At 40.3% G+C, this 13,557-nt stretch overlaps 1 protein-coding gene across 1 annotated transcript in view; it reads right to left on the bottom strand.

The window, feature by feature from the left end:
* Positions 1-13,557, bottom strand: part of ACACA (acetyl-CoA carboxylase alpha) — a 276,321-nt gene that overhangs the window by 80,573 nt on the left and 182,191 nt on the right. The window contains exons 40-41 of the mRNA XM_049772768.1: positions 6,896-7,165; positions 3,647-3,744 (exon numbers count right to left, since the gene is read on the bottom strand). Coding sequence (XP_049628725.1) covers positions 3,647-3,744; positions 6,896-7,165 — 368 coding nt within the window. The remainder of the gene's footprint in view (positions 1-3,646; positions 3,745-6,895; positions 7,166-13,557) is intronic.

Raw genomic sequence — 13,557 nt, 5'->3', positions numbered from 1 at the left:
CTGGCTCCTGATAAAAATCTTTGTATAGTGTGATAAAACTAGTATAATACATTTAAATATATAATTTTTCATCTTCTCAGCAATTTACTGTGATAGGAGCTTTGCTAAGGGATTTAGATGTTAGTTGACTTGATCTTCATCTTATTATAGGTGAGGAAGTCAAAACTCAAGAAAAAATAATTTGGTTTAACAAAAGCAATAAACAAAATCAATAGCTTTTAAAAAGTACTGATAATAAAAGGTTAAACTATGACAAGGAAAAACTGTCTTGTTTTTTTTTTGGGGGGGGCCACACCCGGCGGTGCTCAGGGGTGACTCCTGGCTGTCTGCTCAGAAATAGCTCCTGGCAGGCACGGGGGACCATATGGGACACCGGGGGATTCGAACCAACCACCTTTGGTCTTGGATTGGCTGCTTGCAAGGCAAACACCACTGTGCTATCTCTCCGGGCCCAAAAACTGTCTTGTTTAGAGTAAAAAAAAAAAAAAAAAAAATATATATATATATATATAAGGATAAACTTGAAAAAATTTATAAAAGTCCCACCATACCCACACCATACACTGTAGCATCCCAGGGTGCCACGTTGAACAGCCAGAGGCCTGGAAAGACACTTAAATATTTAAAAGAAATTTTAATTTATGTGATCTTTGTTGGATTCCATATGAATGACTAGTTTATATAGCTCACCGTTTAAATGCTACATTTATGGGTCCAATGAACTGATCTCTAGCATGGCATGGTCTCCCAAGAATTTCAGGGAATGACCACTGAGCGACACTGGGTATGACCCCAAAACAAAACCAAAAATATTAAATTATTTTGACAATGTCCTATTTTTTCACAGCAAAGTTTTCATAGTTTCTCTCTGTTTTTTTTTTTTTTTTTTCTTTCTTTCTTTCGGTTTTTGGGTCATATCCAGCAGCGCTCAGGATTTATTCCTGGCTTTGCGCTCAGAAGTCGCTCCTGGCAGGCTCGGGGGACCACATAGGATACGGGGATTTTAACTGGGGTCTGTCCTGTGTTGGCCATGTGCAAGGCCGCTGTGCTATCGCTCTGGCTCCTTATAGCTTTTCTTTCTTTCTTTCTTTCTCTCTCTCTCTCTCTTTTTTTTTTTTTTTGGTCACAACCAGCAGTGCTCAGGGGTTACTCCTGGCTCTATGCTCAGAAATCACTCCTGGTAGGCTCGGGGGACCATATGGGACGCCGGGATTCAAATGACGTCCTTCTGCATGCCTTACCTCCATGCTATCTCTCCAGCTCCCCCCTCATAGTTTTTCTTAAAAAATAAAATTCCAGCACAAACATCAACAGAAAACAATGATGATAACAATTGAAAATTATTCCAAGGCTTGATATGTGTAAAGACAAACAGCTCATTTATAAGTAATTGTAATTATTTAGTATTACGATTTTTACTGTTAATGTTGTTGTTTTTGGGGCCACAACCAGAGGTGCTGGGGGGGGTACTTCTGGATCAGTTTTTGGGTATAACTACCAGCAGTACTCATGGAATGGTGCAGGGGACTGAACCTGGGCCTCTTACATACATAGCCTGTGCTCATCCCTTTGAGCTGTTCTTGGTCTTAGGCACCACTAGTGGTGATCTACAAGTGTAGAGCCAGGAGTAAGCCCTAAGTATAGCTGGGTGTAGTCACTCCCCTAAAAAGATAGTTATAAATATGAGGGAAAATGAATTATTTAATAAATGGAACTGACAAAATTAACATCCATAGCCAGGGAAAATACACCTTGCATGCAGGAAGCCCAGATTCCATCCCTAGCACCATAAAGTCAAAAAGTGCCACTTAGGGGCCGGGTGGTGGCACTAAAGGTAAGGTGCCTGACTTGCCTGCGCTAGCCTTGGACGGATGGCGGTTCGATCCCCCGGTGTCCCATATGGTCCCCTAAGCCAGGAGCAACTTCTGAGCACATAGCCAGGAGTAACCCCTGAGCGTTACCGGGTGTGGCCCAAAAACCAAAAAAAAAAAAAAAAAAAAGTGCCACTTAAAGAGATTCCTCCCCACCAAATTTCAAAAACAAACAAAAAATTCTAGACAATATTTGAAGATAGATTAGAAAATGTTTAACTTCACTGAGAATAAAAAAATACCAGTGAAAAAACAAATTCTATTCTTGCCCTATTTTATTGTTAGGTCAGAGAAGTAGTACAAGACTCTTGTACTCTATCTCTACATTGTACAGAGATACACTGTACTATATTACATAGTAATAATAATCAGTAACATGAAAGTCATGAGAGAGATAGTACAAGGCTATTGTCAGACAGGTTAAGGCTCTTGGCATTGCATGCAGCTGATCCACATTTGATCCTCCATACCTCGTATGACCTGAGCATGATATCAAAAGTAGTTCCTGAGTATTATCAGGTATGACCTCCCCATAACTAAAGATACATTCAAGCACTTAAAAAATATAAAAACGAAAAGGGACCGGAGCAATGACTCAGTGGTAGGGCATTTGCTTTGCACATGGCTGATCCAGGACAAACCGCAGTTCGATACCCCAGCGTCCCATCTGGTCCCCAAATGAGGAGCAATTTCTGAGTACACAGCCAGGAGTAACCCCTGAGTGTCACTGGGTGGCCCCTCCCCCCCCCAAAAAAAAACCATATATAAAAACAATCAATGCTAACAAGGGAGAAAAACAAATGAGGGAAAACAGCTCTAGCATATACTGCTAGCAAGAGAGCAAATTTACAAAGGGCAATTTAAAACTATTTTCCTTTCCTTTTTTTTTTTTTTTTTTGGTTTTTGGGTCACACCCAGCAACGCTCAGGGGTTACTCTTGACTCTATCCTCAGAAATCATTCCTGGCGGGCTCAGGGACCATATGGGATGCCAGGATTCGAACCAACGACCTTCTGCATGAAAGGCAAACGCCTTACCTCCATGCTATCTCTCTGGCCCCTGAAACTATTTTCTTAATTTCAAAAATGGACATACTTTTTAGAGGCCAATAATTTCGACTTTAGAAATTAATTGAAAGGAAACAATCAGCGACAATTTAAAAATTGTGTGAAAGATCGTTCAGCCTAGGGATATAATAGTTAAAAAATTAGAATAGCTTAAATGTTCAAGAATGATATATTCACAGTGATGAAATACCATGAAACCATAAAATTTCACATTATCAAGCAACATTATAAGAACAGTTCTCCCAGGGGCTGAAGAGATAGGAGTGTGGAAAGCACTTGCCTTGGACACAGCTGACCCAGTTTCAATCCCCTGTCCCCCATATATAGTTCGCCTGAACACCAGCTGAATCTGCCCCCTGCTCCGTAAATAAGGCCTGAACACAGCTGAATTTGCCCCCTGCTCCAACAACAACAACTGCAATAACAACCACCGAAACCGCACCCAAATTAAAGAAAAAAAATTTACATATTAGAAACCTCATTCAATAACAAGTCTTTAAATTTATAAATGGTAGGGCTAATTTACAAACCTAAATTCTCTAGATTATATAAGATGAAATTCCTTTTTTGTATTTCGCTTTAAGTCACATCTGACATGTGCTCATAACAAGCAATCTTTATTGCTTCTCAAGATCATGATCAGCAGACTAGTGAAGAAAATAAAGATGTATTTGTACATTGGCAAATTATTCTTCTACATAGACCTACCTGGATTCTCCTTCATCCTCCACATGTTCACAATAGACAGAGTTGAGAGCACTGACTCTCTTATAATCTTGAGGGGTCAAGTATAGATATTTGTATCCCTGTGAAGCACAAACAGGTTTTTAACTCATTTGCCACTGTCACATAACACAGCAAAGAAGGCATTATGCAGTTTGTTTCAAAGCTAGTTTTAAATGACCAAACTACTTCTTTCATTTTTTTTGTTTTGTTTTTGGATCACACCCGGCAGTACTCAGGGGTTACTCCTGACTCTACACTCAGAAATCGCTCCTGGCAGGCTCAGGAGACCATATGGGATGCCGGGATTCGAACTGCTGTCCTTCTGCATGCAAGGCAAATGCCTATCCTCATGCTATCTCTCTAGCCCTTCCAGAAGCCATTTTTGAGTGCATAATCAGGAGTAATCCCTGAGCATCACAGGGTGTGGCCCAAAAAGCAAAAAAAAAAAAAAAAAAAAGCCTGGTCCTATAGAAACTGTCTTCTAGTGAGATAGAAAATAAACAATAAAGTGAATCATGTAAAGTTAATGGGAGTGTTTAAGAAAGAGTTAAAACCCAGAGTTAGAGAAGTAGTACTGTGGGCAAGGAACCTTCTTTGCAAACTGTCAACCCAGTTTCAATCCCAAACTCCACCAGAAATGATTCCTGAATGTTGAACCAGAACTAAGTCCTGATCACAGCCAGGTAAGGCCAATTAACCAAAACAATGCACACAACAACAACAACAACAACAACAACAACAACAAACTAAAATAGAGAAGAGTGATTTGGAAGAGTTATGAAGGACAACTGAGGGAAGTGTCTTCATTTCAATGAAAGTGTCATTTGAGTAAAGACCTGAAGTGTGAGAAAGAAATGAAACTTGAGGCTATCTGGGAGAAAGGCATTAACTGGCATGGAACCACAATTTCAAAACTTGATGTAGGGTCAGGTAAAGTCAGAGTGTCTACTAGAGAGCTGGCATTCAAGAAATGAGGGCAGAGCAACTGAACTAGAAGTCCAGTTTATGTAAGAGATAAAAGCCTTTATTATTGATTAGCAATGGAAATGGCATAATGGTTGATTTCTGGGGCAGAGGATGTGTCTCTTGTCCTGCATGTGTGAGGTCCTGGATTCAAACCCTACCACTAAAAATAAAGAGAAGAGAGGGAAGAGGGAGAAGGGGGAGGGGAAGAGAAAGGAGAAAGAGGAAAGGAGAAAGTCTGGATCTCCAGTTCTCTAGCTGCAATAGGAAAAATATCAGTCATACAAGGAGAACTGTCCTCAGGAAGGAATAAAACTGTCACCTAAAGTATAGAAGAAAAGTCAAAGGACAGGCATGCAGCTCTGTGTGATGCTCAGAAGTACTTTTCTCATTGTTTATGATCTGTTTATTTATTTATTTTTTTGGTTTCTGGTCCACACTTGGGTTACTCTTGGCTTTGTGTTCAGAAATCACCCCTGGCAGGCTCGGGGGACCATATGGGATGCTGGGGATCAAACCTGGGTAGGCCATGTGCAAGGCAAATGCCAAACTCATTGTGTATCACTTAGGCCCTTTTTTTATTTTTTACTGAATTGGGAAACAAGGTTATCAGCTTAGAATAAGGATGTGTGGGGCTGGAGTGAGAGTACAGTGGGTAGGGTGTTTGTCTTACATGCGGCCAACCCAGGTTCTATCTGAGCCCACCAGGAGTAATTCCTGAGTGCAGAGCCAGGAGAAACCCATGAGCACTGCTACTTAATGGCCCAAAATAACAAAAAAAAAAAAAAAAAAAAAAAAAAAAGAATGAAGATGTGAAAGAGGGCATTAGAGGTTTGAGGTGAAAAGAGAAAAAGTGAAAGTGTCACTTATAAGGTTCAAAAAGCTTAATCTAAAGCCAGACCAGTCTACAACACAGTGTTTTTATCTAGCAATGTTCAGCTGTGGGGCTACAAGTAGGGGAGAATACAAAGTGAGTGAGAGTTCAATGATATTTTTCTAAAGGCACACAGTAAGCAGAAAGAAGAGAGAAGCAAAAAGATGAGGGCATAGTAAAGAAGGTAATTACAGTGATTAACCTATGACTGACCTTGGAATTAAACTAGATAGAAATGAAATGAGAAAGAGAAGAATGGAAGAAAGGTAAGAGTATGATCGATAGTTGAAGGTCTTGGTGGGTTCAAGGATTACTGGACTTGGAGTGCTAAAGACAGTAAGTTGGAAAGAAAGGATGGAAGGCTAACAAAGAAAGGGATACTTAGGGGATAATTGAGATTGCATGGAACAACATGCTTAACTGGGATGTAGGATAGGTCCATAAGAGGAAAGGAAGTCAGTTTCAGAGGTTAGACTGTGGGATATCTACGTATCCATATGGAAATAGCAATCACTAAAAAGCCATAACAAGATTGGAAATGACAATGTGCCAGCAATTACAAAATGTAAAGAAGGGGCCCGGAGAGATAGCACAGCGGCATTTGCCTTGCAAGCAGCCGATCCAGGACCAAAGGTGGTTGGTTCGAATCCCGGTGTCCCATATGTCCCCCGTGCCTGCCAGGAGCTATTTCTGAGCAGACAGCCAGGAGTAACCCCTGAGCACTGCTGGGTGTGGCCCAAAAACAAAACAAAACAAACAAAAACAAAATGTAAAGAAAGCAAGAAAGTGACCAGCGGGAAGGGAACTCTGTAAGAAGCAGCAGTGGTGATGTAGCTCAGTCTGATGACATGAGATGCAAACACAGGCGAGTGAGAATTCAGAGAAGGGAGATCAGCAGCAAGAAGAAACAGAAGGTACAAAGACATTATTTCCCCTCCAAACTCAGTGGTAAATATAAACCAGAAAATTATAGTTACTGCTTGAAAAGTCTATCAGGGATGCAATGCTTTTAAAGGAAGGACAGCTTTCAAGTAGAACAGGAAGGTAGAAGAATAATTGGAGAAGGTGAGGATATAAAGGATTTTGATGATGATCTAACATAAGTTCCAGAAGTCACAATGGAATAGTTTTAAGATACATATATTTTTGGGTTAGCATGCCTCACACTAAATGCATACCTACAACTTCATCTAGTGTTTAACCAAAGCAGCAGCAATTTTTTTCAGAGAAAAAAAATTTCAGAGGAAAATTTGGGTGGAAAGTCAAGACAACTTGTTTCCAATGTGTCTGCAGTTTACAACACTGATTTCTGAAGTTAAATCCTATCTTCCTTGTGTCTTTCCCTCCCAAATGACCATACACATCTATAAGAATGATCTCTTCTTAGTTTGTACCTTGTAAGGATCCTCAGGATCAACCCAAGCCACATGAAACATGTGACGAATTTCTTCAGCCAGTCCAATTCTTGCTCCACTATTAGCTGCTACATAGATGCGTGGAATTCCCTCTGCCCTGGCAAGCTCAGAAGCTCTGAGAAACAGCAAATCCTCCTGGGGTCCAAAGGATCCAATTCGATATGTGATGTCATTGCCAATAACAATGATATCTCGGCCTTCTGGATATTCAGGACTTTTAAGCATCATTTTCCAGGCTACCATGCCAATCTGCAAAGGCACAAACAAAATTGAGTAAACACTTCTTATATACAGATTTTTTTTTCAGAGTAATCAGATTGTGCCTAGACAGTCATCATGTAAGATAGGCATTGCTACAGAGTCAAGCTTCATATGAGAAATTACATCCTCCTCCTCTAGAGCAGCAATTTCCAACCTTCATTTATGTATGCACTAGTTAGCAACCACTACTCCAGAGCAGTGTTTCTCAACCTTTTGTCAAACGTGGCCCTCTTCCAGCCCTGTTTCCTTCTTGTGGTTCCCCCTCCACCCCATCCAACTCACTGGTTCCTACTCGCAAGATATGGCCCCTGATTTTCCTAAGCCCCTAGTTAAAAAACACTGCTGTAGCATATATTGAGAACCCCTGATTTACTATTATGTATTTCATAATTGTCTCACTTCCTTCTTTGGGCATCTTCAAAGATAGAGAAAGAAAAATTTAAACAGGATGTATGTCAAAGAATATCCTTAAATCCAGATCAAGTGAAATTTAATTAAATCCAAATCCAATCTAGAACTATCATTTTGTTACCTTATGGACACTATTTCCATCCTTTGTGAAACACTTTCCCAAAAAAAAACCCACCAAGGCATGAGAAGAGAACAGAGCACCTTTTGTGATTCCCAAGTAGTGGTTGATTTTCCTCTAAAGTTTGATAGGAATTGTACCTGCATTCCTTACTGGCTTGTTTCAGGTTTTCTCCATTTCTACGTGAATATAGTTTAGCTCAACAATGCATCCTTGTGAGCATCTCAAAACACGTTTTTTCCCCCCTAGCCTCAGAAAAACCAGAGGATGCAAGGACCTCACCTAGTGCAGCACTTTGATATATGTAAATCTTTGCTCTCTGTTCAGCAGCATCTGACCAGTCACACAAATAAATGGTATTGGCTTAAAAAAGGCAAGGGTGACATGTCTCTTCCCAAACCCTCTATCGTCCTCTCCACTTTTAATCTCCTTCTTTATGAGAACAAGTCAATCCTTTGAGTTGCTTTTCGCTACTTCCATTTCTTTTCTATTCACTCACACCTCAGTCACAGCTGCAGTTTTTCACAACAGCCTGTCTGTTTCCCTATACCTGGATAAGTAATGGTTTCCATTCTCCCAACCACCCCCCTTTCTGTCTCTCCCCCGCACTCCCATCACTAGCCCCCAACACAAAGTCGACCAGATGAGTACTCCTGGTCCTGCCTAATGGAGCCCAGCCACATCTGCAGCCTTGGTCCCTCATCCCCAGGCTGCTGCATATCACCTCATTGGGGAGCAGGCCATCAAGAAGGACCATTAACAGATGTAAATAGCCACATCCCTAGAAAGCCACATGCATCACCCAGCCTCAACCGGGCCAGTGATCATAAGCTCTGAGTACACATTCCTCAATCCAATTGCACATCCACTGTAATCAGCCTGGTTGAAGCTTTCTACACAGCTATTTGTGATTCTCAGCATTAAGATATATATATATATATGTATATACACACACACATATATATATGTGTGTGTGTGTGTGTGAGTGTGTGTATACACAAATATGAATAAAATACCCAGATAAATATAAGCTTTTTAATACATCAAATCATGGGCCCAATACAAATCAAAATAGATATAAAAGAAAAAAAAACCTCAGTAGATTTCTAAATAAGGCATTACCATATTTGTTCATTAAAGAGGAAAAATAAGCTATCTAAAAATTAGCACAGAGAGACATAGATATCAGAATAATTTTGGTGATAGTTTTTGTTTTTTTTGTTTTTTTTTTTTTTATTTTGTTTGTTTTTGGTTACACCCTGCAGTGCTCAGGGGTTACTTCTGGCTCCATGCTCAGAAATCGCTCCTGGCAGGATTAGGGGACCATATGGGACTCCGGGATTCGAACCAATGACCTTCCGCATGAAAGGCAAACGCCTTACCTCCATGCTATCTCTCCGGCCCCTTGGTGATAGTTTTTAAGAAGCTTGCTAATATGGTACCTGAGTAGGGAAAAATACTTTACCTTCTACCCTAATGTCTCTTTTGTTTTTCAGTAAGGAAAGCTATTTTCTCTAAATACATCTGTAGTTAGGAAGATTAGGTTTTATACCAAATTTTATGATATATTAACCTTAGCCATCTAGGCAAGAAGCAGCTTAGAGACAAGCCCTGAAGAATCTACTTCAGCATTTGCATGCTAATGCAAACATCTTGTCTCTATGGCACTGGGCAGGCAAATAATACTCTTATCTTTGGTTATTACCTGGGGACTCAGTGTCACTTGGGCATTCAGTTCAGCAATTGGGCAGGTCATTATGCTTATAATATTGACTTCTAATTAGACATGATACCGCACCACCAAGACCACTCTTTTTAAATTACAAAGTTATTCAAGATTGGGTTTCAGACATACAATGTTTCAACACCAATCCTTTCACCGGTATCCACTTCCCTCTACCATTGCTCCCCTATCCCCATCTGCCACCCACCTACGAGTCTGCTTCTGCAAGAGGTATTTTTTTTAATACATATAAAATTTTGCACTGTAGTTTTCAGTATTGTTGTTTCATACAAAAAAACTTTACAGTGTTTTTTTAAAATATATCTTTATTTAAGCACCATGGTTACAAACATGTTTATAGTGGGCTTTCAGTCATAAAAAAGTACACCCCCCACTTCACCAGTGCAACCTTCCTACCATCAATGCCCTCCATCTCCCTTCTCCCCCCATCCCCTGCCTATCTTCGAGACACATTCTATTTCTCTCATTCACTACCATTGTCACGATAGTTTTTGGTGTAGTTATTTCTCTAAATGCACTCACCTATCTTTGTGGTAAACTTCATATCATGTGCTGGTCTTTCCAGCCCTCATCTCTCTTATCTCTGGGTATTGTTACCATATTATCTTTTGTTTTTCTTAAATTCCAGAATGAGTGAGACTATTCTGTATCTATCTATCTCCCTCTGACTCATTTCACTCAGCATAGTAGTTTCCATGTCCATCCATGCATAGGAAAATTTCATGACTTCATTTTTCCTGACAACTGCATGGTATTCCGTGTGTAGATGTACTAGTTTCTTTAGCTACTCATCTGTTGTTGGGCATCTGGGCTGCTTCTAGATTCTGATGATTGTAAATAGCACTACAATGAACATAGGCATGCAGAGGGCATTTTTATATTGTGTTTTTGTATTAATAGGATATATCCATTGGAGTGGTATTGCTGGATCATATGGGAGCTCAATTTCCAGTTTTTGGAGGTATCTCCATTTTGTTTCCCATAAAGACTGGACTAGACTGAATTTCTGAATTTCCACTAGCAGTGAATTAGAGTTCCTTTCTTCCCACATCCCCACTAGTACTGATTATTCTTGTTCTTTGTGATGTGCTCTATGCTCTTTAGACTGAACACTATATAATCTTTCACAATTATGGAATAAATAGAACTTTATACTTAGTTTCATATATATGTAAAAACACATGCATATGTATATACATATGTTGTGTGTATGTTGCTAGGAATCAAACTCAGCTCTTAATGTTGCACCCTGTCCCTAGCCTACTGCACAGAATCTGGTTTACCTACCTCTTTATATTTAGTATAACTCTGTAGTAGTTTTGTTTGTTTGTTTGAAGGAGTTTTTTGTTTTTGTTTTTGGGCCACACCTAGTGATGATCAGGGGTTACTCCTGGCTATGCGCTCAGAAGTTGCTTCTGGCTTGGGGGACCATATGGGATGCTGGGGAATCTAACCTCAGTCCATCCTAGGTTTGCCTTGCATGCAGAAGGACGGTGGTTCAAATCCTGGCATCCCATATGGTCCCCTGAGCCTGCCAGGAGTGATTTCTGAGCGTAGAGCCAGGAGTAACCTCTGAGTGCTGCCGGGTGTGACCCCCCGCCAATAAAAAAAATAATCTGATACTGACAAATTAAAAGGTTGGTTTGTAGTTATATAATCTTAGGTAAATTACTAATTTTTGGGGGGCCACACCCGGCAGTGCTTAGGGGTTACTCCTGGTAGAGGGACCATTTGGGATGTTGTGGATCAAACCTGGGCCAGCCATGTGCAAGGCAAGCACCCTATTTACCTGCTATACCATCACTTTGACCCCTAAATTACTAATTTCTAAGTGTTGGCTTCCTCGTTAGTAAACAAGGTCACAACAACTGCTTACATTTGTTGTGAGAATGAAATACTTGAATCTTACAACAATATCTGTTACATAGTGTTAGAATATATACTAGACCTAAAAGCATGCTGGAGAAAAAGACAAAAATAAACTGCAAAATGAGGATAATTATTTCAGAATGATGGATTATGTGTTTTATCCCATTTCCCATGTTTTCCTTACTCTTTTTTGGTTTTTGGATCACACCCAGCAGCGCTCAGGGGTTATTCCTGGCTCTACACTCAGAAATTGCTCCTGGCAGGCATGGGGGACCATATGGGATGCCGGGATTCAAACCACCGTCCTTCTGCATGCAAGGGAAACGCCTTACCTCCATGCTTTCTCTCTGGCCCCTACTCCTTTTTATTTTTCCTGGTTTTTGGGTCACACCAGCAGTGTTCAGGGGTCATTACTGGCTCTACACTCAGAAATCGTTCCTGGCTTGGGGAACCATATGGGATGCCAGGCATCTAACCACGGTCCATCCTAGGTTAGTGTGTACAAGGCTCAGGGGACCATATGGGATGCTGGGATTCAAACCACTGTCTTTCTGCATGCAAGGCAAACGCCCTACCTCCATGCTATGTCTCCGCCCCCCCCTTAATGTGTTTTATATTGCATTGAGAGTAAAATAAAAAATGTTTCATGTTTAAAAAAAAACTGAGCGGCCAGGGAGATAGCTCAATGGAGTAGGAACACATGTTCTGTGGAGGAACATTGGGTTCAATCCCCAATACTACATAGACCCTTGAGCACTGAGCAGGGAGTGAACTCTGAGAATCAAGGCAAAATTAGTGCCCACTCTGTAAACCAAAAGCCAAAAAAGGAAAGGAAAGGAAAGGGGAGACTATCAACCAAACTAATTGGGAGACAGTTATGTAGACACTTACATTATGTCTAATTTACTTTTGAACATTTAACAGAAAAAAATTTTTAATTTAAAGGAGTAAAAGGAATCTCAGTGGCCTAATAAATCTGTCATATCTTAGAGAAATTGACTGTTGGTTTTACTAGAACAGGTAATATAAATTATATATGCAACATACATATTATAATATATATCTTATATAGCTCAGAACTTAGGGTTCAGAGCTGGAAGAGTTCAAAAATCATATGTGGTACCGGAGATCGAACCCAGGTTGGCTGCATGCAAGGAACCCAGGTTGTCAACTTCAAAAAGATAAAATATATGTAAAATTATAAAGCAGCATAAATATACAAAAAAATAAAGTTACCCTTCCCCCAAAAAACAATTAAAAAAACTGTTGCTGAGATTATCATTTCTTTTTGCAAAAAAATAAAAAGCTCGGAGAGATAGCACAGCGGCGTTTGCCTTGCAAGCAGCCGATCCAGGACCAAAGGTGGTTGGTTCGAATCCCGGTGTCCCATATGGTCCCCCGTGCCTGCCAGGAGCTATTTCTGAGCAGACAGCCAGGAGTAACCCCTGAGCATCGCCGGGTGTGGCCCCCCTAAAAAATAAAATAAAATAAATAAAAAGCTCTTCAATGATGTGGTAGAGTGTAAACATATGTATATATAGGTTTATACAATATTAATATCTCTACCTGAGAAGTAACTGCAGCAGTGTTTTTCTGGTCTGATGGCTAAATACATATTTATACTTTTAAAGTCAATATTTGTAGAATAGACAAGAACAGTGCCTATCAGCTAAATACATATTTAGGACTGTACCACATGTATTACAAACATGTACTAAAATCGAAAGCTTCTATTTATACAGAGCCTTTCATCTTGAAGGGAGCTAAAGAGCTTTACAAACATATGTACATAGAAGGACGTCTGCATTGAGAGGGAAGCAAGGTGGCCATTTGCCCACTCCCCTGTCTCTCGCAGCCATCTCTGGCAGGAACACATGGTGTCACCAGATGCAGATAAGGGAACAGCTGCAGAGATACGAAATGCAATCCTCTGCGTGGTGATGCACAGACCCTGGAAGGAAGCTTGAAACCTGGGATCAGGAGTCGCTCTCCTAGGACCCACAGAGGCACCATGGCCATTTCCAGCTTGGTGTTTCTAAATTATTCTCTACAAAACTCAACTAATCACTTGACAAAATTGAATTTGATACTGGAAATGGCTTCTGAATGCAAAATACTTTCCAATGATGAGAACTATGTTGAAAAATGTTTCTCCCAGCCCTTGCTAGATTTGAGAGAGAACGACAGAGAAAGAAAAAGGTGTGAGAGAGAGAAGAGGTGGCAACATTTAGGAGAAAT

This window comes from Suncus etruscus, chromosome 1 (assembly GCF_024139225.1).
Source record: "Suncus etruscus isolate mSunEtr1 chromosome 1, mSunEtr1.pri.cur, whole genome shotgun sequence".
Taxonomy (NCBI): Eukaryota; Metazoa; Chordata; class Mammalia; order Eulipotyphla; family Soricidae; genus Suncus; species Suncus etruscus.
The sequence above is the reverse complement of the archived record's forward strand: the minus strand, read 5'-3'. Positions and strand labels throughout refer to the sequence as shown.